This window comes from Eutrigla gurnardus, assembly GCF_963514095.1.
Source record: "Eutrigla gurnardus genome assembly, chromosome: 24".
Taxonomy (NCBI): domain Eukaryota; kingdom Metazoa; phylum Chordata; class Actinopteri; order Perciformes; family Triglidae; genus Eutrigla; species Eutrigla gurnardus.
Genome location: NC_139935.1, coordinates 3,756,158 through 3,784,146, shown reverse-complemented (window position 1 = coordinate 3,784,146; position 27,989 = coordinate 3,756,158). Strand labels below are relative to the sequence as shown.

The 27,989-nt window shown below is 47.0% G+C and overlaps 1 protein-coding gene across 6 annotated transcripts in view; it reads left to right on the top strand.

The window, feature by feature from the left end:
- Positions 1 to 27,272, top strand: part of LOC311010194 (fidgetin-like) — a 72,969-nt gene extending 45,697 nt beyond the window's left edge. For 3 of the 6 annotated variants that reach the window (XM_084004780.1, XM_084004784.1, XM_084004783.1), the window contains 2 exons: positions 1,797 to 1,827; positions 22,958 to 27,272. In XM_084004780.1, the coding sequence (XP_083860906.1) occupies positions 1,797 to 1,827; positions 22,958 to 25,215 (2,289 nt within the window). In that variant the 3' untranslated portion in view covers positions 25,216 to 27,272. Of the gene's footprint in view, positions 1 to 791; positions 813 to 833; positions 982 to 1,796; positions 1,828 to 16,302; positions 16,366 to 22,957 lie in introns of those variants that run through there. The other 3 variants (XM_084004781.1, XM_084004782.1, XM_084004785.1) reach the window with 3 other exon arrangements.
- Positions 27,273 to 27,989: the final 717 nt, after the last annotated feature.

Genomic DNA, 27,989 nt, shown 5'->3' with positions numbered 1-27,989 from the left:
TTTTCATTCTAATTAGGGCTCCAATTGCTAATTCCATATTGCTGCTATAATTATCACGGGGAGGTACGGAGGCACCGCGGGGCGCGTTTACAGACGAGGGAGGCGGGGGCGTCCCATGTGTGCTTTAGTGGGATCCCAAACTGAGGTCGGGGGCTGTTCTCACACTGATGCTCTCACCGTGTGATCTGATTGGTTCACCAAACAGATTTGTGGGGATAAAACACATCTAATTTTCAATTATTATACACTTTAATACATTTTTACATGTGACTCACTCCACAGATTCAGACTCATCACAAATGCATTTTAAGTTAGTGTGCAGTAGTGAATAAAACTTTAATCTGTTAAATACTGGAGAGGATTAGTGCCACATGTGATTTATTTATTTATTTATAGTTCTGAGTTCTTTAAAAATCAGATTTCAGAATTCTAACTTTTTGCTAAAAGAAGAAAAAAATCTCATTATTCCAGACTTTTTCCCTCACATTTCTGAGAAAAAGTCAGACTTTTGACTCACCTTTTATTATATTATATTATTATAAAATTATAAATTCACACGTGGCTCTCATCCTCTCCTCTCCAAGCTCCTCATAAAGTCTTTAAGCTTCACCTTTCATCATGTTACCATACAAACTAGACGCCCATAATAACCTTATGAGCAGTAATAGGAATTGAGTATTTTTTTTCTCCCCCCTCCTCCTTCTCTAACCCCCCCTTTACCCCTGTTTGCGCATGCGCCGTGCGGAGCGTACTGGTCAGTCTGAGAAGCAGCTGTTCAGGGCTGGTGAAATTCCAACATGGCAGTGGCTGTGGTCAGTGTTTCCTGCGTTAACTTGGGATGGTTTCAGCTTGCGCGCAACCCGGCTTAACCTCGGCAACCCCGTTCATCAGCAGAAGCCCTCCCCGGGATCGATGCGACCCTAACCCCCCACGTGAGAGGTCGACCTGTCGCTAGAATAAAAAAAAACAAAAAGAAAGCAGGTAAGGAAGGCTCGTGTGTGGGGATCGCTGCGTCTGCAGTTAGACGGAGTGGTCAGACAGACGGGCTGGACGGCGGAGCGGCGCGGCAGCCCCGCAGTGCACGTTCACCTCGCTGTCATGCATGCGCACTTTGTCATTTAACAAGTTTGCACCGATTTTTTTTTTGCGAGCGTATACCTGAGCGCGTGCACGTGTCTTTGAATGTGATTTTTTTAGAAGGAGCGCACCTGCAGCCGCGGTCGCACGTCGCGACGGCGCGGACACGTCAATAGGGGGGGGAAATACACACAAGTTGCACGCGCGCGGAGGCGATTGTGTTGCAGGCGCGCGGCTGCGGCGATACAACAAGTTGCCCTTTGCACGCGTGCACAGAGGAGACATCACCGCAACGTGTTTTTTTTTTTTAATTATTATTATTTTTAAAGCGTGGACATTTTGAAGGCGTTCTGAACAGATTGAACTCCAAGCATCATTTTTCCAAACGAGCTGCACCAGTTGATTTTTTTCCTCCTCCTCCTCCTCCTCCTCCACCCTCCCCTCCCCTCTCCTCCCTCCGCCTCCCCCGCCTGTCATCCCGGGCTCCACTTTCTAATGAGATGCATGTAGGTTAGATGCTGCTCCTATTGAGTTGCTGCTCCAGTACTTGAAGGGCCCACCTTGATATCCGAGCAGTGCTGGACCAAACAAGAACCACACAAAAAAAAAAATACTTTGTCATGTTTTTCTTTTTTGGTTGAAAGAGGGATCTTTTTCTTTTTCTTCATTAATACCAATGCTCTCATCTCCTCTTCCTCTCCCTCTTCCTCTCACTCCAGCACGAGATGATCAGCAGCAGCAGCGTCTATGGTAGGTACCTTCCTTTATTATTATTATTATTATTATTTATTATTATTATTAGAAGGTGTAAAATGCAGTAGCTGGGTGTGTTTATTCAGGTGATGTTATTGTGTGTATGCTCAAACCTCCACTGCACTTATTATTATTTTTTGTATTTATTATTATTCACTGTCCATTTTTTTTCTTCTTCATATCCTGACGCAGCCACACTAGTGGGCAATTAATATGATATGGTTTAAATTACACATTTCATCCAAAAAAATAATCTGTCCTCAAATATTGTTCTTGAACTTTTTTTTTTAAATTTGAATAATAGAAACCTGCAGATGAGTGATACAAATATGAGGCAGTTATTTTTCCAACACATGCAACCGTGTGCAGCGTTTTCTTTTTGATTTCAATATTATTTTAAAATGTTGTGTGGAAGGTGCAGACGTGAACGAGGCCTCAACCAGCTGCAGAAGTCCTAATGCATATTCATGTGTCGTGGTACACTTTTCATGGCGGTGATTGATAACCAGCGACGTTAATAACGGGAATAAACGCCGTTAATGGCATAGCAGCAGATCGTTCCAGTTTCAGGTATTCAAACAAAAAAAAAGAGATAAAAAGGGATTTCTTTTGAGCTATTTGTAACGCTGCAGGAAACTACATTCACACGTAACAATGGTGGATTGTTGAAATAGGGAAAAAAATATCCCCCCGGCCTTGTGAGTGAGAACGGATGGAGAACGGGTATTTTTCTAATGAATAATCACCTCGGAGGCCCACAATGTGCTTTCTGTCGCGCTGGACGTTCACGATGGCACATTCTTGGTTTTCATAGCAGTTATTAGTGAGAACTCAACCTTTCACCTTTGACCTCTCCCTCTCTCACACACACACACACACAGTTATTTGCTCCACGTCATTTGCTGTTTCCTCCTTCCCCCTGCTGATGCACCCATGCAGCGTTCGCATTTCGCCGCCTCGGCAACGTCTGCATTTCTTTGAGCTCGCAGGTGTCAAACGGTGAGCTGGCGTGGACGTAGTCATGACGACACATCGCACTCCTTCACACGCTAAATGTTCGTTAAAATCGGACTTTCAGATTTGTTTGATTTTTATAAGAAATGTTCGGCAACATAAAAATATTTTCTGGCATCCCAGGTGTGTGTGTGTGTGTGTGTGTGTGTAAGGAAAGCCCAGGTACGGGCGTGCACGTGTGTTCCCGTGCACAGTGTAAATAATGTAGATGCTCCGGCGGCTTGTTTATTCCTCTTAGTCTATTTGTCTGCAACAGTCCCCGGCTTAAGATCCGTCCCTGTGCATCCGCTGTCTGTGCGTGTTGCGCTGACAGTAGCAATAATCCCCCTCATTATACACATAACGTATCTCCCCACCCCCCCCTCCCCGATACGGCTAATAGGGACAGAGAGAGGGGAGATAATGGGAATGGAAGAAAAAGTGCTTTGCAAACAGGCCACCTTTTTACTCTGCCTTTATTTATCTAAATACTTCCCCCTGAAATGAATAGAGAGCCGGTGTGCTGCCAGGGTGGCGGAGCGACTCCCAGTGGGACCGTATAAATAAATTATCCTGACACTTTCTATCAGTCTGTAATGTTTACCATTAAAAGCTGTTTTACCGTCCCGGGGACACCGCCGTGCCATCGCACCCGCCCCCCCCTGTGGGACTCCTGCCAGATGTGCGGGGAATATTGTGCTTTATTTTGTGTGTGTGTGTGTGTGTGTGTGTAGTCTCCGCCGCGTCCATATCAGTGGGTTCTTCCCGCCCGACAAAGGGCCTCTTCAAACAACATCCAGCCAGGGTTGTCATCTTTTAGCAAATATGTTAAGTGTTATCTTTTGTGCTCTGGGCTCGCCGAGCGGAGCCGGACCCCATGGGAGCCCGACGCATGCAAATACAACAAATCCCTCTCGGACCTGTCTGTCTGTTCCACTCTCTCCGTCTTCCCTCTCTCCGTCTCATCCCCCCCCCCCTCCCTCCCTGCCTTCGTTTCTCCACGTTCACTCGACAGTGCGTCAGCCTGTCTTGTCTCCTCGCTCTCTCATCTACTTGTCCACTCATTTCCTCCCTCTCTTTCCCGTCCCATGAGACGGTGCTGCTGGGGCTTGCGTGTCAGCTAACTGTAGCGAGGCGGCGTTAAGTCTTTGTGTTTCCTCTGCGTGCTCGTTGACAGCTCCTCCTCGCCGAACCAAGTTCCTCCCGGTACCGCTGCCCGTTTCGCCGCAGACGCAGATTTCTTCAAATCCTTGACACACTCGGTCCTCTCGAGTGGCATTTTTTTGTGCTGTGATTGACAGTCGTCGGGTGCCTTTTTCTCAAACACTCAATTAATTATATTCATCCTGCCCTCACGCCTTTCTGCCAGCGCTGACTGGTCATTATCCAGTCACTATCTGATGGATGTACTTAAGGCGATGGCGATCTAACCTGTGACGCTCACTGATGCTTTTATGTGTCACTTGAAAGGTCACCTCAGGGTGTGATGTCACCGACCCCAAACGCGTCGTAAAGAAATCCACCAAAAAATTGCATTTCAAATGATCTGAAAGCTTTTTAAAGTTAGTTACGCCAGACGGCAGCACGGTCAGATCAGGTCCCGATATCATCCGGGAACGTTTTGGGCCAAAAAAAACTGATCCAAGATCAGTGTCGCCAGATGTCCAATTTTCAGACACATTCAGCTCAATTCATTTCCATGTTAATTCCAGCATTAAAAGCATAATCTCACTTTCTTTGAACCCCCCACCCCTCCCTCGCCAAATGTTTGAAGTTTCTTTGGTTTATGTAATGCGTCGTTTTCATACGTTTTAATCAAATCAAAGCTGTGGATTTTTCCCCCCTCCTCTGCCTTCTACCTTCTTTGCAATCCTCTGCCCCCTTTTCTGAATTTTAAGCAGACCCCCGCTCACCTCCCTTTACTCTTTACCAGCAATCTCCACCACCCATGGCCCGGATTCTTCCACAGATATTAAAACATTCAGCGTGTGGAAGCGTTAAATATGCTAAGGACTTATTAAAAAAAAAGGATAGGGGAGAAAAAAACTTGGAATATTCTGCACCATTAGACCTCAATAGACATGGCGGCGGACAGCTTATCCTTTACATTGTGCCTTGAAAATGAGAAGCGCCGTTTCTAATTAGGTTATTGCCATGGAAGTCTTAAGTTAAATTGTGCATTGATATGCGGAGGAGCTCGCCGCTCATTTGGCCGACGATGGAGGACGCCGATGAGAGCCTTTTTTTTTCTTTCATTTTCTCCCCAAAGGGTCAAAGAAAACGACAGCTAGGAGAGAGGAAGGATCTGACTGTAATCTCTGCTGGATGATCTGATTTTGGTCACGGCGAGGTTGGGCTAGATAGTGGTCATTTACAGACCCTCTACCCCCCCCAAACACCCAAGCAGCACCCAACCCCCCACCCTCCACGTCACGCCTGCAGCGCAGCTTGAACGCCTTGATTGAGGCATCTCGCTCGAGCTGCAAGTAAGTCAGACACTTTTGTCTGCCAGGCGGCAAAAGGTGTGCGTGCGCGTTAATGAACAATGGCTCATTGGGTGCGAGGGAGAAGCAGTGTGTGTGTGTGTGTGTGTGTGTGTGTGTGTGTGTGTGTGTGTGAGCTTGGCAGGTTGCCAGGCGATGGACACAAAGGATGTTGAGTGGCTGGGCGTGTGGCACAGCATCACTGAGCTGGCCGTGGCCTCCTGGAGACGGACACAAACCGAGAGCAGAGAGCGCAAAAAAAAAAAAAAATGACCGCCGTTGTTACGTAGCTGCAAATCTCACAGCGTCGCGACGAGCAATTACAGCCACCATCGATTAGTCTGCCAATTATTTGTCTCAATTAATGGCTTCAAAAAAACACCAAAACTCAACTAGTCAAATATATAAAAAGCAGCAAATCCTCCCGTTTGAGAAGCTGGACTTTTCAGGATGAGTTGATGCTGTTTTATTGTTGATTCTGTCTAAATTTCGCTTGTATGTTCCTTTAATTAGACCCACAATCTATTGTGTTGGATGATCAGTTCCCCAGATTTATCAGTCAGCCGATTTATCGTACCGATTTGCGCTGATACAAAACATATTTGTGCTTCTAGAATGATTCAGATGCGGTGTCATTACATAGTTTGGCCAGCAGAGAGAAAATTAAATGGCAATGAATGAAAAATGGGAAGAAGTGAAAAAACAACGCAAGAATTGTTCCAATTAATTTTAGAAGACTCTCAAAAGAGGACACTGATTAAGTCTAAACCATATTTGTACGTCTTTAATTTATTGTTATAAATCCTGTATCAAGTTTGGCTGGAGTTAATCATCTTATTTCATCCAGAATCCAAAGATATGGACTTGAGAATCACATAAAGCAGCAAATCCTCATATTAGGAGTTTCTTTTCTTTGGTATTTGTGCTGGAAAAAATGACTTAAAATCTGTTCATGTAGCAAGGCCTGCTGGGGGAGGTAAGGTGTTTGTATGCCTGCCTGTGATCATGTGTGTGCATGCTTACACTGCGTGTGTGTGTGTGTGTGTGTGTGTGTGTGTGCGGGCCAAGTTTCCCCACTGGAAGCAGGCGAGAGCATTAGGATGTTGCTTGTACCACTCGGCTGGCAGGATGGACACATGTGGTAGATAGCTAATGATAGCATGCAGCGTATAATGAGATCCTACTCTCCGTCTGTCTCCCCTACCTGGCATCATGCATTAACCATACAAGAGGAAGAGGAGGCGCGCATGGTATTGACTTTTGAGTGGGTGTCTGCTTGTCCGTTGTTGGTTTTGTTTAGCACTCAGAGGTCAGCATGGCTGCAAGCGCCGCACATTTATAACAAGTTTTATTTTCGGAGTAGAGGGCTCATTTTATTTTTATATATTGTATTTATATATATGTATGTATATCAATTTTTAATTATTTTTTTTATTTTGGGTAAGGCTCCTCAACTGCACCTCTTGATCTCTGCTAAATGGTCGCAAATTGATTTTTGGAAGCGCTGCGATGTATGCGCTCGACAAGCCAAACGGGTTCAGTTTGCGGGTTCAGTGTGTTTTCGCTCAGAAGATTATGCTATTAATGTATTCCACACACTCATAATCCACAGTATGTTGTGTGAAGGAGGGAGGCGTTGGCAGCGGCCCATCTTCTTGCCCAGTAACATATATTTATCCTCTTCACTACACAACCCTCTAGGCTGCTCAAATCCCCCAGGGGGTCCCGATGACATGCTTACTAATGTGTGCTTTGGAAACGGAGTGCTATTGTATCCCCTAAATCTCACAAAGCACTGTATGATTTGCCCATTGTCGCTAAATCGCTTTGCTTGTGCCAAGTACTTGCATCTCACAGAGGCTTAATGCTTTGAGGGTTTCAGGGACAGCTTCGAGTTCCTCTTTTGTTGATTTCGGGGAAAAGTGCCAAGACTGCCGCGCTGAATATTGTTTTGAGTACAGGGGGAGGGAGGGGAAGGAGGGCCATTGCCAAGCAACTCCATTGAGCCCAGTGAATGGGCCATTCATATTTCGGAGAATCACCCAGATGCCATATTGTTGGCTCAACAGTGCTAAATATTCTCCAACAAGGATGGGATTGTAACAGGTTTTTTTTTTTTTCTCCTTTTAATTGTGGAAAAGGACGTTGGGAATCCGGGGGAGAAAGCTGTTCAGCCTTCAGTCACTCTGAAAAGGGTGGATGGTGAAAAACCAGTGTGACATGACGGTGCTCCCACTTTGCTGGAAGATGCTTTATTTATATTGGCTGGTTTTGAATAGAAGAAAAATGTCTGAAAAATCTTTTTCTCCAATGCGAGCCTCATAAAGGAAATAATACATTTTTAACAAACAACAATACCTTTCTTTATATCTATTGCAACAGTTTATTTTAACACACTTTATAGCGTTTACTCTAAGCTAATATTTAAAGTTAATTTCTATTTTCTACCCTTCGCCATGGCGGCGTATTTCTGAGTGGAACAGGATATGAAGGCGGGACATAACGTTGGGATGAATTTGATTTGATGGTTGAGAAGATTAGCTCACCACCGTCTGGAGCTCTGATTGACTGATGGATGGATATCTTGATATGATTGGTTGAAATTGGTCCGAGCTGGTGTAGGCGTGCGTCATATTTTGTTTTCCAGGAAGAAAAACATTTTATTGTTAAAAAATGCACAATATGATGATGTGATCTAAAAGGGTTCATTTCATCTCAACGTTAATGTATCTCGTTTTGCAACATCCTCCTACGTATTACAAACCCACACTGTTACCATTTCTGAACATTAATGACTTTAAACTATGATGAAAGCGACATTTAGAGATATTGACGGCATATTGCGTAGTAACTTAACTGGACTGTCAGCCTTTAGAAGGTTACAGTCCAGAGTGCAAACAGAAAAAAAGCTTTAAAATATCACTTTTTCTGACGCTCGTCATTGCCATGCGATGTGCTTCTCGCTACGGCGTCATCGGGACGGCCGGGACTGGTGGGAGCTGGTCCCAGACCAGCAGGGTTGGACAGTAAGTGGCTGCCGTCATTGCACACAGAGTCCTCTTAAGGTCCTTAAAGGCCCGACTAAACAACCTTGAAGCAGCTGAACCCCTGTCAGAGGGTCTAAGACGGGACTTAGCAAAATGTCACTGTGCTCCTTTATGTCATGCATGCACTGAGTATTAATCACGGCTGGATCTGCGCCTGAGAGGCTGATCAAATTTATTGTTTGGCTGCACGGGACAGTAATGGGTGTTTAATTACTCAATAAAAGCTCTTTTATAGATTCCCGGGCCTCCTGTGTGTTGAGCAAATGGTATTGATCCGTCTCCGGGCTGCAACACGATAGCCTGTGAAGGAGAATTAGAGCCGTTAGCCTGCTAGCGCTCTCTCATTCATTAGCCGCATTAGCCAGAGGGTGGTTAAGACGTAGCGTCGTTAATACCAAAGTCTCAAAGGTTTCTAGTGTCTGCCGTGTGTTGTAAAGCGCCGCGCACCTCATTTACACAAATATGGATTAGATGAGCAGTGAATAACACTGAGCGGTGTGGAAAGCGTTTCAATAAGAATCTCCAGGAGGGACGTTTTTCTTTTTCTACATCCCCCCCCCCCCCCCCTCATAACAGTATAATCCATGGGACTATATTTGACAACGCCCTTTGCTGAGCTGTATTACTGGGGCCACCATCTAGACGCCGTGTTTAATCCCACCCTTTCCCCACCTTCTAATCTGTAATCTGACAGCTCCTCCTCCTCCTCCAGGAGCCTAATTGTGGATCTCCTGCTCACCGGCAGCCTGGAGAACAACCGCGGTCCCACATCGCAAGCATCATATCGGGCGCTCACGTCCACGCCGCTGTGTCTCTCCTGTCTCTGCATCTGCCTGGCGTCCATTGTTCTTTTATGTTCACAGCATATTGCTGCTTCTGTGAGCCGGCCCCACTTCTCCTGATGCGCGGCAATATCTCCCTTGATGTGTCTATATCAAATGAATGTGGCCTATTACAGCCGCGGCGGAGTCAGTTGGGTGGCTTTGTGGACAAAAAAAAAAAAGGGCCTGCAAGGGACCATGAAAGAGACATTGTCCAGTATGGGCCGTACAGCTCCTTTGTAGATAAATGGATTTTCATGCTTATCAACCGGGACACTGACATGAGTGAAAACTGTGGAGAATGTGGAATTATTCTCCCTCTCCGGCCGTACACATGGACAACTGTGGTTTCAAGTGTGTGTGGTCTTTCTTTGTCCAGGTTTTTTTTTCTTTTTTCTTTTTCACAAAAATTATTTGGGTGTTACATTCAATTTGGAACAATGTGCACTGTTAATGTGCACCGAGCAGCCGACTGGGTCTTTCTGGGAATAAGTTGCTTATTAAAACTCCACGTTCTAACGCTCGAATGTCAACTTCATTGCAACGGAGACAGAGCTGGACTTCTAGTCACCTTATTCTCTCTGCACGTTGTCTTTTTGCGTAGCGGCCTCAAATTCAGCAGTGCTAAACTTAAAGCTTATCACGTTTAAGTCTCCAACCGAGAGCTCCGGGAGGGAAGAAGCTTTAACTTTAACGGCAGTATCGATATATCAGAACATGAATCATGAACTATGTTGCTGTTATCAGTAACTATAACACCACTTTTGTCATGTCATATAATCAAAAGTCATTTTATTTTCCTCCACGCTGAGTTTCTTTACCAGATCTCGAAGCCTATATGTAACGTTACTGCACCCAGTCTTATATCATCATTCCTTTATGTAATAAATGAGGCCTGAAGGCGACGCCATGCCGGTTGAAACCCTCCCGGACGTTCCGTGTTCCTCTCCAGGGGTCACGTGAGCGTATACATCCAGGCGTGCCCACATTAAACCCCGTCCACATTCCGCCGCCTGTGGGGGGGCGAATGAGAAGCGATGTCTACTCGATGCGGAGCCAGTGATCTAGGTAATCTGCCTGTGCTGTGGGACAGGTCTATTGGTCCACAAATCAATTGGCTTCATGTCCGTGCCATTAGGCTAACATGGCGCTGCTGAGAGCGGTAAACAGACTGTTTAATTCCCCTGGACGCCGGCCAGGTGGACACTCCTCCTCCCGCTGCTTCCTCCTGATCCCTCCGCTTTATTTATTTTTTCTCTTCCTCTTCTTCTTCCTCCCCTCGTTCTCTCGTCCTCTCACATCGACTCCACTTCAGTCAATGCGGTTATTCTCAGTGGACGAGTGCTTACAGGAATATTGCTTGGAGGGGATTGTGTGTGTAAAGAGGAGAGATTTTGGCCAATGAACCCTCGCTGTGCTCTGTCCTCCAGTACTGTGTCTATACTGAGTAAGTGATCCCTTGGGATGCAGCACACACATCAGCATCCCTCCCTGTTTCTCTCTCCGTATGTGTTTGTTTCACTCTTTGTTTCTCTCCCGCTGTATCTCTCTCCCCCGTTCCGTCTCTTCTTCTCTTTATACGCTCGCCGCCCTTTTTTCTCCGTCCTTCCATCTCCAGACAGAGGCAGCGAAACGAGAACAGTAATATGAGGGGGCTGCATCAGAAACGAACACACGCTCACCATTACCAAGATGCAGATTTATTCCCTGTGCTGCGAGAAGTTTACCACTTCCTCGTTTCTTATCCTTATTATTCGACACCGACTGAAGCAACTCCGTCCTCCCGTGGCGCCGTGCTTCTTCTTCCCCTATATGGACGCCACTAATGATTTCGCTTGTGTAACGTCAGCAACTCGATTCGTCCACTTCGCCGGCGTTGCCGCACTTCCTGTTTTGTGTGAGTGTGTTTTGTCCTTACAGTATGGTGATTAGGCCTTGTGTTGACCGGTAAGATAAGGGGGCCCAGATTGCGGCGTCTTCGGCGCGTCTAACAACCTGATGAGCGGCGAGGCTAACGCCGCCATGAGGCCGGTGTAAAAACGCAGAATCTGACTTATTTTTATATCCGCAGCCTTGTTTGAAGTTGAAGCCATTAGAAGTGACACAATATGGCAACACGTGTTGTGATTTCAGATTTGCCTGTAGCGCCGGAGCGCTTCACTGTTGCTAGGAGACGCCCTCCGATACATTTGGTCAGCTGTTAGTACAAGTTGTTGGCGAGGGTCGGAGCACCAAGCAAACAGCATGATGTTGTTTACAAAACCAAGGCGTGTTTGGGGTTATGTGAGTTTGTTTTTTGGTCGCGCCGAGTGCGAACAAATTAACAAAAATGCGGAAAATGACTGCATGAAAAAAATGAAGAGAACATGGGCTGCTTCCTCGGCCGTGACTCATCTCTCTGCAGGGACTTGGAATAAGGTTCCCGATCCAACAGGACAGCAGAGTCACTCCTCATCTCGTGTCACCGCCCCGTCGACCAATCACAAACATCGGTACTGCGGAGTTCCATCCTTGAACCCCATCGTCCATCTCTCTGGGATCCGGCAGCTCGTTTCTTGTCCGGGTGAGAAAACAAGTCCTGATCGTGTGTTCGCCTCGGGGCTTGGAGCTACGCCCTGCAGTAATAAAGCTGCAATTATTTATAGTGAGAGCCAAAACAAGAGTTTCTAACCGCGGCTGCTGGGAGAAATATTACACTGAAAATATGTGAAAGCACACACACACACACACACTGTCATCAAGGTCCTTGTCTTTATCTTTTCAGAACTCCAGTTCAGGCAGAACTGTGGGGGAAATGCATTGTATGTATGTTGGACGCCATAGTCGCTGTAACATTTATTATGTATGCCGCACTCCCTGATCCAAACATCAATATGCTTAGCCAGGAATGTTCCAGGTGTTTGCTTATTGACAGGTAGACTGTAGTACATACGCTGGCCTCTTGGGTCAACAGCGAGAAATTACACCCAAGGTCACATGACTCATGATATCGAGATCTAAGCACGGCCACGCCTGAAAATAGAAAATTAAACTTTCCTGATCTACATACTTAAAAAAAAAAAAATGAAAATATAACTTTCATGCGAATTTCAAAGCGAAACTAAATTCTAAAAACTACTACTAAAGAGCAGTAATCTAAATAAATACTGCATGTTTTATTACCAGCTGATAGACATGTTGATTTTAACCGTCTGTAGATAAAAGTGAGGCGTTCACAGCACGGAGCGACGGCCGTGTTCACGCCTGTGAATGTGATTACAGCTATCGATCGGCAGACAATGACACGACGCCGGTGGATGTCACCTGAGGAGAGTGTGTGTGTGTGTGTGTGTGTGTGATGAGGACATGTGTGTCCGTATGTCGGTGTGGCGGCCCATATGCCGGTGTGCACGCGTATCCGTGCGTGTGCGTGTTTAAACCCACATCCAGAGTGGTAATGTGAGATCAGACGTCGGCTGTTAGCCGGAGCCTTACATCTGCTGTCAGCCACTCGCTCTAACTCTGTTAAGGACGTTATTGATTGCTCATTATTACCCCGTTCACTGAAAGATGAGCGTCCCCTATGATCACATTAAATCTCTCCTCTGTCCAATTCTCCTGAGATGCCTTCTGCTCATCGGTGCCCATCAAATTTCTCCTCCGAGATCTGATATCAAGCAGCCTGACGTTGTTTTTGCCATCGCCTCTGGTTCTCTTTGCGTCTTGTTTGATTTACTCCAAATAACTGTCTATTTCCCCCCTCCCCTTTCTTGTTTTTTTAGTTGAGCTAATTGATGTCTGTGTAATGGAAATCAGCAAACACGGATGAGCAACATTTGAAATTATGATTTGTTTTCTTTTTATTAGCGCAAAGAGACGCTTCAGGTTTTCATGTTAACTTTGTGACCCGTGTTTATTGACTTGATAGCAAACAAGAGGAGCTGACAAGGGAGTCATAATATGTACTTTATTTGTCAGAGTGGGGCTATTTTAGCTGCGTTCCACTTAATTCAAAAGGCGCCCCGACATCGCGTTGTCTTCAAAACCATCATGTCAGACTTACAGTCTCATGCAAAACCCACAAATTTGCCTTTGAGTCCGCTTGCGAATTTAAAAGCGCCAGCCTCCCTTTACAGTCGCGTGCCCTTTCACTCGCCTCACGTTGTCATTTTTTTTTTTCGCTGACGATAAGCAGTTGTTGAAGGTGTCACGCGTCCGCCAGCCCCTGTAAAGTTTGGGACTGTTGAAATCCAGCCCTCAGTGAGAGGCCATCTCATCGGCCCCGCCGTCCCCATGAATAATGCAGAGCTATCGACTGTGTCAGTCGAGCGCCGAGGAGACGCGGCGGCAGACAGCTTGATATTCAGCTGCCGGAGCTGACTGGATGCCCTCACTTTGAGACAAACTGCTGGCAGACCGCTCCGACTCCAGCAGACAGGACCCGAATCTGCTCGTATGAGCTGAACGCCGTTGTGTCGGCGTGGAAGAGTCCCAAGGAAACTCTGCTCGAGTGGAAACACACAAGTGTGTGTTCATAAATCTGTAAAATATTTGTCTTGTGTACCGCACCAGATCCTCAGCTGGATATATATAACATATATGTTCTCTCAGTAAAGGAGTGTGTGCAGCCGGCAGCCTCGAGAGCTCTAGTGAGAACCTGCTGCCCCCTCGACACAAGCAGTTCAGTCTCGATGCCACCGATCGATGGGCGTATTGATCCGCTGTTTGACTGTTTAGACAACCTGTGTGAATTCCAGCATAATGCGAGCCGCAGTGGATTTAAAGATGGGCTTCACGTCACACCTGAGCGCGCGCTGCGGCGTCCAGGTGTTGAGGCGCCGTTCACGCGGCGAGTGAGCATCTGACAGCGCCGACGGCGTCCTGATGACTCAGCGTGGCGTTGGCGCTCGTAGACGCCATCGGTGGAGAAGCTGTGACCTCAAGCGACCGTCTCTCACCTCTCCTGTCATCACGGCGTCCTCTATGTTCTGCTGACATTAAGATATCTCCAAACTTATTGTAAGCAGAGACAAACTGTCGCGTGATTGAATAACTTTATTTATACATAAATCCATCACCTTTTCACATTTGGCAGAATCGGCATGAAGTGTGCAGGATTTGAGGCGTGAAGCGCGCGGCGTGGAGCGTCCTGCAGGTTGCCAGGTTGGGGGTAGAGGTTATCCCAGCCAGGGCCTCTTCAGTAATCCACACACACACACACACACACCTCCGCACGTGCACCACTCGCGGCGGGGCGTTAATCTCCACCAACCGCTGCTGAACTCTAATCTTGGCTCGCTCGCCGAGCGTTTCATGCGCTGCAAAAATGCATCTTAACCAGTCGACTGCTTTAAAATCTGCCTTTTCATTCAGGAATTACCAGTTTAAAATACGACTTTATTATGTTTTTATAGAGGGGCTAAGCCATGCCCCTTCTGGTGTTCACCATGGGACTTTATTTCAGGAGAAATCTGTACGGACAAATCAGTTTTTGATAAAAACTATATATTATAATATTTATCCATTTAAAACGTCACAGTCTCTCGGCCGTTAGCTCGGCTAGCTAGCCAGCTATCTAACTTAGCCCACTCCTAACGTTTAGCCCGCTACTTGTTATGAAGAACACTAGAATAATATTTTACATCTGGAAAGTCCTTGGGAAACACACGGACAGTTTTATAGTGTAGTTTGGCACAGAGTTTAGTCAGTTAGAAGTAAAGTACGGAGCCGTGGCCCCGTCTACCGTCTGACTCCACACACACACACACACACACACACACACACACACACACACACACACACACACACGTAAGTAAACACACACACACGACCCAGCGTAGACAGACATAAATGCATCCACAGATGGTGACACTCCGGCAGTCACTCCTGGGTTGTCTGTATACGTGCCAGCGGTGATAACACACACACACACACACACACACACACACACACACACACACACACACACACACACACACACACACACACACAGCCACACACACAGCCTGGCGGCAACAAACATAGTGATGCATCATTGAGCATCGGCTGGTTTTCCTCTAACTGCTGAGGGGAAATCAGTGTGGTGTTAAGTAACCATTCATGTGGAGCCGATACCACACACACACACACACACACACACACACACAAACAAACATCACACCCACACTTCTTAAAATACACACCCCAGAATAATAGCACGCCATTGAACAATATGAAAGTTCTCCGGCAGACACGACTGAAGCGTCTCCACAAGTGGCGTCATTGATATGTTAATACGCCGGCGCTATCGCTATTTAATTCCCGCCACAAATATCTCCCTTTACTTTGGATTGTGATATATTCATTTGTTGATGCATTGTTAATGTCTCCACTCGGGGCCGGAGTGTGCTGCGCAGGTAATCGCCCACTCCGGGGCTGCGGCGCCGCTGTTTGTGATGTGGATCTTGCCGAGGATTGTATTTGAATAATGAGGGAGGCTGGAGCGTTCTCTTGTGCGGAGTGTCTCGGCGCCGCCGCAGTAAATGACCTCTGAATAGTTGTTTTGGATTAGCCATCAAAGTCTTCTGTCGAAGTGGCCAATAGATAAGTACTTGCAGAAATGAGTCACTTGAAAATGATCATTGCCGCCGTTGCCGTATAAGATAATGGATAACCATTACACTCCATTTTCCCCAGCTCCTCACCCACACAACGCCTGCTCTTGAAATATGATGCATCCACTGTGCTTAGCGAGCACTTAATGTCCAAAAGCACCGTGTTTGTTGAGATTTACAACTGCGCCGGCAGGAGGGGGGCAGAAGAAAGAGTGCGTCGTCGGCGTATAATGTTGTTCACTCAATAATTATCTCATTTTATTTACGAAGACAGACAGCTTTAGGCGAGGTTAGAGGCTCCCTCTCTATTATCTCCACCTGCCACCTCCCCCCCCGGCCCCAGATGACGTCCTTTATGTCCAGGACTTTGAAAAGTTTCCGTCGGGGAGGAGCGTCCTCCACGCCAGGGGGGAGGAAGGGGAAAAGTTACACCGCCGCTTTTGTGCGTCGGGAGCCGGGTCGATGTCATTTCTAAAAGGATTAGGCCTGCTTTCAGAAATCCATTTTAATTACCGAGCACACAGGTAAACAAAGTGGTGGTGGTTCACAGGTATGGATCCGGGCGTCACGGGGGTATTGGCGGTACGTGGCCCGTGGCAACCTGAGAGGCACACCTCAGGTAGGAGGCCGTTTCTAAGGAATGTAGATGATGAAGATGTAGCCGTGGTTACGCAACGTTACAACTTATTCACTCCATCCGTCCGTTTCAGCCACACATTAGTACTGAAATGTTTGTTGATAAAGTTTTAACCAATATGAATGAATATATGAACTTATAGAACCATTAGTAACACCACTTTAATAGGGAATGATTTCTAAGAGTTGTATTAATGTTAATAGATCAATAATAGCAATTAACAAGCATTCATTATCATAGTAAAGACTTAAGTAACATGAAATAATAAACTAATAAATGATTAATTCACTTAATGTGGAATTAGTTACCATTTATTAACTTTATATTAAGTGTACCGTATAAAGATTGTGTAAAATAGAGATCTTACGGCTTTAATAAGTTAATACATTGTTCATTAATGTTAATTGATCAGTGATATCACTCAAGAAAGCCATTAGTTACAACTTATAAAGCTTTAGTCTACAATCATTGAGGTCATATAAGTGGTTGCTATTGGCTTTATTAAGCTGTCATTGTTAGTTAATCTTAATAGATTCAAAATATGAATTATATATGATTTATTAACTTAATGAAGCCAGAAATAACAACTTATTAATCCATAATAAGACACATTTTATTAAGGCTTTATAAGCCACCACTCATGTCCTAATCAGCTAATTGTTTATTACAGTTTATAGATCATAATATTCATAAAGCCGTTAGTAACAACCTTTAATTAATTCTTATGTTATAGGTTGTTACAAACAGCTTTATTAAGTCAATAATTGCTTCATAGATCTTAATTAATAAACGCAGTAATTCCTCATGAACATACTTGCTGTGTATTTATGCTGAAGATACAGTAATAAGCCTTGAATGACGAGCTGAATATGATTTACATATCGTCATAGGCATCATATCTGGGGTCCACCCTGATGTTGAAGCGGAGCGGCAGCGTGTGATTTAGTTAAGTCTGTAACGACGTGTCACTCGGCTAAAGTCGTCGTCTCTTCCTGCCCACTGATGACGGACATGTTCCCCGAGTCTTTACAGATGTTTGGTTCCCCTGATAATAATAATCTGTTTGCCTCAGCGGGCCTGATGTTTCCATGCAAGTGTGTGTGTGTGTGTGTGTGTGTCTTTGAGGAAGGAACCAAGCGTCGAGCCGGGTGATTAGGCACGCCGCGCTAGTCACAGGAAATGGAGTAGCTGACGGACAGGCCGAGTGCATTATAGATGAATGCCATGCGTTAGCGGCTCCGAGCCCCCGCCGAATATCTCTCAATTTCCTCTCTGAATGACAAAAGAAGCCACGCACAATTTCCTTGATCCGGAGCATTTGTTTAACTGCGCCCTACCCATTTAACCCGCCCATTCAATAGGCTGTCTGCTGAAAGGAAATTTAGACAGTGTCAATTTATACAGCTCCAAGGAAGATCTGATACTGGCTGGCAGGGGATGATATGCCTCTGGAATTTAGTCCGACGTTCTACTCTGATTTTCTCCTGCGAGCTAAATTTAGAGTCATTAAATATACCCTAATATTTTTAACATTTACATACCAGAATGAAATTTCTCAAAGCTTTTCCTCCACAAAGACCTTTCAAAGTTTGATGGTCGGAGCAGCGGAAAACTTCCCGCGAGGTCAAAGATCACAGATTACAATGAATATTTGATTTGGATTCTTTATTTATTTATTTTTTTTTTAAAGATGCTGTCATTTGTCAAATATCCTTATATCGCAGCTCTGAGCTGTCATCTTTACAGCGCTCGCTCCCCCTCCCCCTTTCCCAGGCTTTGAGTTAGTGACAGCTCATCTCTCCCGGTCACTGCTCGCCGTCTAGACTTTGAACTCACTCTGTTTACTCCCTTATGTGTTGTTGTTGTTGTTGTTGTTGCGAGTCTTAGTTAGTTGTTGTAATGGCGAGCTGGTGGCTGAGCGTGAATACGACGCCTTCAAAGATTCGGACTTGGTGGTGGTTTTCAGAGGAGAGGTCTGGCAGTGGGAGAAAAGAGGAATTCATTTCTCATTTTTCATTCATTTTTGGTTAATAATTACATTTTATTTGGAGACCGAACGTCAAATTAGGTTTTCAGTTTTACAGTCAAACAAAGAAATTATTATAATCTTTCAGAAAATACACTTTATTTTGAAATTCAAATATATTTTGTATATTGTGAGATTCATGTTGAGATTGATTATATTAATGTGATTTAATAGTAGCCGCAACAAATTGATAGCAGGTTAGCGGTGGCTAAGCTAGCCTAAACCTGCTAAAAAACGATTGTTAGCTGTCTAATAAAATCCTTGGATATTTTGTGAAACTGTCTCAGAATGTATTTTTAATTAACAGTTTAGATGTATTTAATAATTAATTTTTGATTTAACAAATCAATGTTGAGAATTAGCTTTCCTGCTACTGTTGCTCTGAAGACGACGTGTTACAGATGAGCGCAGGGACAGAGTTGTGATTGCTGTGTGTGTGTGTGTGTGTGTGTGTGTGTGTGTGTGTGTGTGTGTGTGTGTGTGACACCAGCTCATGACTAATTTCATAATTAATTGCCTTTTGGAGGACCTAATCACATTATTTGACTCTCTGCTGCAGGTTGTGTGCCAATACAGCGTAGCCCGTGGCTTAGTCACAGTGTGCTGGACTCATTAACAAGGTGGTCCGGAGGTTGTCAAACACAACACACACACACTCGTAAAATGAAAGCTACCTACAGTTGTGTGTGTGTGTGTGTGTGTGTGTGTGTGTGTGTGTGTGTGTGTGTGTGTGTGTGTGTGTGTGCAGTGATTTAGAGGTTAAAAGATGCCCTCTGGTGTGTGTGATAAGGGTTTGGTTAGATTTCCCCGGTGGTGTGTGAAAACTCTTCTGATGAAGTTATCGCTTGTCACACAGCTTCTCCTCCAGTGGCAGATTTTTTCATTTTTTTTCATTTTTTTTTCCCAGACATGTTGGGTTTGTTTTTGAAGGTCTTCGGTGTCTGTTTACGTTAGAAAAGACAAAGAAGGGCACGGGCGCGTGCACGGCGGGGTCACGTGCGCGTCTCTATTTACAGACTCGGCTTAATTATGACGTTACCAAAATAGGCAGTTTGCTCTGACACCCCGCTTGCAGAATCACACAGCGGACGGACTTAAAAGAGCTCATTAGCTCTCTCTAAAGAGCTGTTTACTGCACACACACATGCATGCTCGGTAATAGGCAGCTCTGTTGATGCAGATGGACGCAGAGTGTAATGAGAATGATTAGGCTGCTCTATGTGGAGGCAGAGAAGAAGAGGAAGAGGGGGAAAGCGGCGGCAGACTTGACGCTTCAGAAGGTTGCGGACGATTTCTGTTGGATGTTGTTTCAGCCGAGTGCTCTCTCTCTCTTTCTCTCTCTCTCTCTCTCCAACACACACTTTGCTGTTTTACTCTCACACTTGTGTCCGTCCAAATGCCAGCGGCCTTAAAACCCTTGCAGGGTTGTGGAGGGACTCAAACGAGGCCGCATCGAGGCGCCGCAAGCAGAAAATAATGACTGAATGGAAAGCATTTGTCCAGGCGTGTGAGGAAACCACAACATTTTAGTATTAAAGCTCGGCCAAGATGGGCTGCACCGGATTCTTTTCATATTTTAAGACAAGAAAAAGGACCTTGGAAGCTTTTTTCTATTCAGAATGCTTGTTTTTTTAATTAATATCCAGAGAAAAACGCCATAATGGATATTTGTGTTTTTTTTAGTTACACAGTGAATTCAAGGATTTTCCCAATGACGTTAAAGGTATGTTTAAAAAAAGTCCCCAGTGGACGCCGCCCGCCCTGCGCCACCACGTCATGTGACTTTGCTCCGCCGGTTGCCCTTGGTTTACATCACATTGAATTAGAGGATACGCAGCGAACGAATCCAAAGTCAATCCCCCCTCCATCCCTTTCATATGTTTTTTTTGGAGAAGGAGAAGCGAGTTCAAAGCGCTCAGTTCAAAGTATCCGTCCTCATTTGAATAACGTAGAGTAATCGCTATTACCTTATTTAAATAGTGCAAGTTATCATTTGGCCTTCATTTGCATTGCCGGGGTAATCACTGCGTCTCTGCATTAACCTCATTACAGACGAGATGAAAGCCCTGATGGAGGCTGACACACTCTTTTATATATGTTATCTTTATTAATGATGGAATTAGAAAGATCCATGTTTCTTTAAATGGAGGACACATCGCAGCTTGATGGAGTGTCAAAACTCTGGGAGGGAAGAGCGCCTGTGATGCACGACGTTCCTTTTATTTGCTGCTTTTTCCTTCCTGCTTCCCCCTCAAATATATAACCTTACTTATAGCAACATCGCATTATCGCTAATGCACATGCAGAAGCCTCCGCTTAAAGACCAAGGTGAAGTACCTGACGACATCGTTGGCATAACAGAATTAGATTACAGAATGGGAGATTACTTCATGCTACATGAAATGATGTGTGAACATGTGCGCTCCGCTGCAGCATCAGGAGACAGACTGACCCTGCGTCAGTCTGGCTCCGTCTGCAGACCTCCAAGACGAGAGACCGGGAACAGGCAGATCCCGATGTCTGAGTCTGCCTGAGAGCCTTTCTCCTCCCTTTCCCCTGCTACAGATTATCTATTAATGAGCTAATGTAGAAATAATAGAGATTTCATGTGCGCTGCCAAAGCAGCGTTTTGCTTCTGGCTACGGATCAAACATGAGAATACAGCCGTGAGAACTTTTAAAGCTCTTAAACTATGTTTGATTTAGGCTGCCGCTATGAGACCAGAATCCTCATTAATGCCGTTATTAATTATTCATTTATTTAAGTTGGACTGTGATAGGATTACATGGTGTTAGGGAGAACAACAAGAGTGATTAGATAGGATTGCAACAGTTATATATATATTCATGGTGCAAATCACACTGGATCAAAACGTGATACCAGAAGGGACGCTCTCTATTAGCCTCAAGCTCTCTGATTTTGTCCAGCGTTCCTGTAGTTTTCTCCTTGAAATGCTGCCCTTTAGAGTGCTGCTTATTTTTAATATATTCTCAATATTTAAAGGAGCCTCCCAGCTAATACAAAAGTTCCCTCTTTGTGCCAGGCGTCCCCTGCTCGCTACACCGGGAGGGTGACAGGCTCGCCAGCCCTCGCTAGACTCCCCTCGGCTAAAATGTTGTAAATTAACACAATTAGCAGATCGCCATTCTGCTAATTAGCCGGTGGCGTCTGCCGAGAGACGGCTAGAGAGGAGAATCAGAGAGGAAATGGGAGTCTGGGGATTCCCCCCTCCCTCTCTGTGATGTTACCAAACAAACACTGGGCCTTCGCAAAAAATAGAGCAAGCCGGTGTGAACGTGGACATGCCTTTTTTTTTTTTTTCTGTGTTTGCAGGAGCATAAATGGATGGGAGGAAGGGAGGATTTGCTTCTCCATGAATGGATGTCATTGTGCGTTCTCCCCACACACGAGCACAAAAAACACACATAAAGCCATTCTGGAGCCAGACCCCCGACTGTGCGTCTCAACATGCAACTGCAGCCAGTCAATAAGTCGGGGGAAGCAGCCTAAATGACACCGATATTATCCTTTATTTGTGTGCGAGTCAAATCAAACAGGGGAGGGGGTTCAATCTGCCGCGCGGCTTGCCGTGTGATTGCGCCCCGTCCAGCCTTTGATGGCGCCGGCGGCTTTGATAACGCCACAGAGTCGCCGTGTGACTGTCAGTGTTTGCAGATGGCATTGGCTGGGATTAAAGGAAACAGTGGCTCTCCAGCCTCCTGAGGCAATAAAGGGGAGAGTCAGGTGAGTGTGTCTGAGATGAGATGGAGCAAGGAGGGAGGAGGAGGAGGAGGGGAGCACAGAGGGAGTAAATAAGAGGAGGGGTGGCCGCCAAGGAAGGCAATGAAAAGGAGAGGTATCGAAATGGAAGGAGTCAGAATAAAGAGAAATAAAGATGCAGGATGGGAGGTGGAAAATGGAGGACAATAATACAAAAGAGAGGGAGAGAGAGAGACTGGGAGGGAGATAAGACGGCATGAAGAAGAGAGACAGGAAGGTAAAGAGAGCGGCGGAGAGAGAGGAGGTCAAGGTGGAGCTGTGCAGACAGGAACTGAGCTTGAGACACAATGTGTTGTAATTCATTGCTCACTACAGCCGCTGTGTGCGTGCTCGTGTTCGCTCGTCCGTCTGGGTCGCTGCATACCGCCGTGTGTGTGTGTGTGTGTTTCTAAATGCCTGTGTGTCTGAGCGTGTTTGATGAAAGCGCCGTGAGCGGAGGGGTGTGTGTGTGTGTGTGTGTGTGTGTGTGTGTGTGTGTTGCTTTGTGGTGGACTCAGCCAGGCGCGTTTTCAAACCCATCTCCAGCACCTCAGACAAGCCGGGGATTATGCCGTGACCCTCGCTGCCTCCGTCTTATTGGCCGGGCCGGGGTGCATCAGGCCGCCGTAACCAGCAGTCCTCCTCATGATCTGTGGAAATTAACGATTAAAACCCCAAACATACCACCCCGTTAATGTCCGCCCTCCATCCCAGGCTTTTTAAAGGTGTCATTTGAACTGTTAATGATTGGTCGTGTGTTGACGGTTTCCGTTGTCTCCGTTTCCTCAGGCCTAAAGATGCAGTGGACCCCCGAGCACAGCCAGTGGGCCGAACAGCACTTCGACATCTCCTCCACCACGCGCTCGCCAGCCCACAAGGCTGAGGCCTACAGGGCGGTGCCCGGCCACCTGCAGCGCTCCGCCACCTACCAGTACGCCTGGGCCAATGACGACATCTCGGCCCTCACCGCCTCCAACCTCCTCAAGAAGTACGCCGAGAAGTATTCCGGTATTCTGGAGATGCCGGGCTCCTACCCCGAGGGCCCCGGGGTGATGAACGGACGCAAAGGGGAATCGGAGCCCTGGCAGGAAGGCGTCTACCCCATGAGCTGCATCCCGGAGGGGGTGTCCATCAGAAAGGGAGGGGTGGCGGCGGCCTCAGAGGTGGTGTCTGGCATGTGCAGCTCCCCGGGCCTGGCCTCCAGCACCCTGAGCGAGCCCAGCTACTCCAGCAGCTGTGGGAGCCACACGGCCACCGCCCTCCACTCCTCCTCCATGCCCTCTCAGGAATACGGCCCCCCATACAGCAGCTCCTACCTGCACAGTAGTTACAGCTCCCAGTCGGCCCCCGCCCCGGCACTCCCCTCCCCGCTGCACAGCTCTGGGCTCCTGCAGCCGCCCCCTCCGCCGCCCTCCCACCCCACTTTAGTCCCAGCTTACAACGGCGGCTCCCCCAACTTGTCTAGTTATAATTACCCCCCAGCAGGCTACCCAGCTCAGAGCTCAGTCGGGCCAGGCTACAGCCCCGGGGGAGCGCCGCCTCCGTCCTCATACCTCCCCTCAGGCATCGCTGCACCGACACCCCTTCCCCCCTCTTCCGCTTTACCTGGATACCCGTACCAGAGCCACAACCTGACCCCGATCGCCCCCACGCCTCTCAACGGCAGCTCCTCCAACTCACTCAAGAGGAAAGCCTTCTACATGACCGGCCAAGGAGAGCTAGACTCCGCTTATGGTAACTTTGGTTATGGCCAGGCCCGGAGCTCGGCCGAGAGCCCCATGTACAGGATAGCTGACAGCAGCAGTGCAAACGGAGGCTCCAATAGTGCTGGTGGATTTGACAGAAGTGCTGAAAAGTCGTCTTTACCTTTTAATCCTCAGAAGCAGTCCACGATGTCGTCGGAGCAGAGGAAGTACAGCAGCCAGGCAACAGGTGGTCCACTGACTCCCCCGGCCTATGTCACCTCCACCCTGGGGGGTTCCCGCTCTACTGATTCCCTTACCAGCTTCACCTCCCCGTCCCTCAGTGAGCAAGGTGCTGATGATCACCGTCTCCACCTCTCCCACTCGGCGCCAGGGCCTACCTCCTCCTCATCCACCTCCTCCTCCCGGCCTGCCGAAGAGCAGCTGAAGACCAGTGACCCCCACCTCCTAGACATGGTGACCTCTGAAATCGTTCAGCAGGGGCCCCCGGTGGATTGGTGTGACATCGCAGGACTAGAAGTGGCCAAGGCGACCCTGAAGGAGGAGGTCCTGTGGCCCATCCTGCGTCCGGACATGTTCAGCAGTTTAGGGCCGTCCCCGCCTTGCGTGCTGCTGTTTGGCCCCCGGGGCAGTGGCAGGACGTTGCTGGGCCGCTGCCTGGCCAGCCAGCTGGGCTCCCCGTTCCTCCAGCTCAACGGCTCCACGCTGGCCACCAAGTGGCTGGCGGAGGGAGAGAAGATCATCCGAGCGTCCTTCCTGGTGGCGCGCTGCCGGCAGCCATCGGTGCTGTTCATCAGCGAGGTGGACATGCTGCTGTCGGCCCACCTCAGCGAAGAGAGCCCCATCAACCAGCTGAAGGGGGAGCTCCTCGCCCAGCTGGACTCACTCCTCATGGGCTCCGGCGAGGACGGAAGCAACCAAGTGTTGGTGGTCTGCTCCACCAGCAGGCCCCAGGACATGGACGAGGGGCTGCGCAGGTACTTTGCTCGGAGGGTCCTGGTGCCCTTGCCGGACGCGGCGGCCCGACACCACATCGTGGGCCAGCTCCTGGCTCAGTCTCAGCACAAGTACTGCCTGAGCGAGGAGGAGCTGGCGCTGCTGGTCCAGCGTACCGAGGGTTTCTCCGGACTGGACCTGGCCAGACTCTGCCAGGAGGCCCTCGTGGGTCTGCTGCACGTCACTGCACAGGGCATGGACATGTCGGGTATGATGCCCAGGGGACAGGTCAGGCCCCTCACCTACCAGGACTTTGAGAGTGTCTTTTGTAAATTCCAAGCCAGTATATCACAGAAAGAGATTGACACTTACACTGAGTGGAACAAAATGTTCGGCTGCAGCCAGTGAAAAGATAGATTCCGCCCTTGAGAAAAAGAGACATCCACAATTCCTCCCCTCAGGGCAGAAGTATTGTGCCGGAGGGAAAGGCACGCAGAAGGCCAACGCGAGCCCGCTGAGTTCTCACGAGCCGGTTTCACATGAGAGACCCGCTTCACGAGACCACTGGCAGTTTAACGAGGGAGAGTTTTAATTTGGACGCTCGACACTCCGGAGAGCCAGGCATTGTTTACACATTGCAAGCAAGTCGGCTTCAGAAGAGACGCCCCAGTGTCTGTGTATATATATATATATACATCGTTGTGTTCTTGTTCTCCAGATTTAGTTGGCTATCCAAGTGCCTGGAGTGGTGCTTTTTCTGATTTTCCCTTCATTGTTAATTTGCCTCACAATCTACATTCATGGCATGAGCTGATGATTATTAAGAGCTTTAAGTCTGAAGAACCAGAGATGGGCGGTCAATCGGCTGGGGCGGCAGTAGTCTGGGCCCCCGACTCGCATCTCTTCTGACCCCCCCCCCCCCAGTGTCTGCAAAACGAGCAAACGCATCAAACCAAACTCAGGAAAGCGTTTGCGAATTGTACAGTACCTCAAGATATCTTGACGAAAAAGCACTAAGAGCTGAGAGGCCAATCGGAGGTGTCTAAGTGGTGGCGAAGCAGTGTTAGGTGATCCTCGACAGGCTGGGATAACGAGCCGAGAGGTGACGATGAATGTACGAGATATTTCCTGAAACGATGGAACGTAATCAATAGTGAGAGTAAAACCATTCTTTCTTTCTTCTTTTCTGCACAGCAGGTGCTCGAGTCACCTGGTTCTACTCGACCAATCCTGAGGCTTGTTCTTAAGCAGGTGTTGGGCTGATGGCCGTTGTATATTTATTAAAACAACCATAATCAGCATTGTTTATATATTGCGATCCAGGCTGCGTGGTCAGGCTCCATGACTTCCTCTCACGTGGGGATTCGGATGCTAAAATCACCTCCGACGACGTTAAAGGAAGCTTATTATCTGGCGCTCGGCGAGAAAGCAAATCCCCCAAAAATGTCAATCCACTCTATTTAAATCACGGTGATATCAAAGACAATTTACTGTACCTCTTTGTGTGAATTAAATGTCATTTCACTGACTCCCCCCCCCCCCCGCTGGGGATCAATAATCATGATCTTATCTGATCATGTGATCTCGTTTACTCCGGTTGGTTTCAGTATTGGAAATCAGTAAAGCAGCTCATCTGTTGCGATCGAGGAACAAAAAAAAATCTGTTTTTTTTTTTATTTTTTATGACTGGGATTAAAGGAGCTCATTCCAGATATCCTCCCAAGTTTTTAAGTTGGATTTGATAGGTGTCACAACCCAGATATGGAAATATGGATTTTGCAAAGCTGCCTTGTCACTCACGCTGTTTAGCTGTTTTTCAAGTGGATTATCTGTAGAATGGGAACGCCACTCGTGTAATTTAAATGAGACAAGGTCATTCATCCGGTACACAGCTTACATGCGTACACTTTTGGGGAAGCGGACAGTAAATTGCTGTTTTTAGGTCGTTTCATAAGCAAGTCTGATTGATTGACATCACTGTAATGCAAATAGTGTTATCATCGTTATTATACCCACTTTAAAGGACCATATTTTAATCAAGTCAACAGAGATTCACTCGACTGACTGACGGATTCCAACTTTTTGTGTTTTCACTGCATTTCCACACGCGGCGCTGCGTTCGGGGAGGTCGAGTGCAGCGCTTTGTAACGCCAGTGAGGAGCGGCGGCGAGTCCTTCCCGCTGAAGGTTATCCGTCGCCCGTTGTGTTGCATTGGAATGTATTTTCGTCTCTTCCTCCGTGACACTGGAGTACTTAAGATAGTTTAATGTACGTGCACTAATGCGTTCTGTGTGTAATATTGCTTTGTTGAAATATATTTGCTTTATCTGTCTGGTATTTATCCTGAGGGAGTTTCTTTTTTTTTTGCCACTTTTATTGAACGTCCTGCTTTTTCTTCTTTTTTTAAATTTAATATCAGTGCAGTCGGAGCTCCATGCTGTATGTTGAGGCCCATTCTGTGTTGCTATCTCTGGTGTAGTGCAGCACCTGATGGAGGGGGGTGGAGGGTGGAGGGGGGAGTTCTGCTGAGCGTCAGCAAAATTGACGGAAAAGGAAAGACAGCCAGGCGGTGTGGCGGCAGCACAAGGGGGGAAAGCAGAGTGGTCCGTCAGAAAACCACCCTCAAAACAATCTGGACCAGAATTCCTTCTGTCAGCAAATCCTCTGGAGAGAGAGTCCCTTTAGACCGAAACCCCACTAATGCACTTCAGAGCACACAACAGCAGCACAGGCCTCCATTGTTCCACTTGAAACGCGCCCGGTCCACGCCACGCTTGTCTGTTACGTGTTTCGTGGTCCTTCCTTTTTGTGTCTTGACCCCTTTTCTACATGGTGTTTTAAATATTTCCTTTTTTTCCTTCTTCTTCAAACGGAGTTCTTTAAAGCATTTCTACCTCATGGCTACAAAAAAAAAACACGTGGTATTTTTATTTTATTTTTTATTTGAAGTCTTTCCAAATGTCGGACATTAATGGGGGGAAAAAATGCATTGAAAATAAAAAAAAAACAGTAAAAAAAGAAGCGTGGGAGAGTAACACCGTGGAGTTTTTGCGCAGTCTACCTCACATGACTGTCCTGGAAACGTGGAGCTGACGCAGCGTAGCCTCGCGTGTCTGCGAACACGTCGGGGGGGGAAACGGTCGCCGTCGACCTCACGGCGACCCCAGAAAAAAAATGTATAA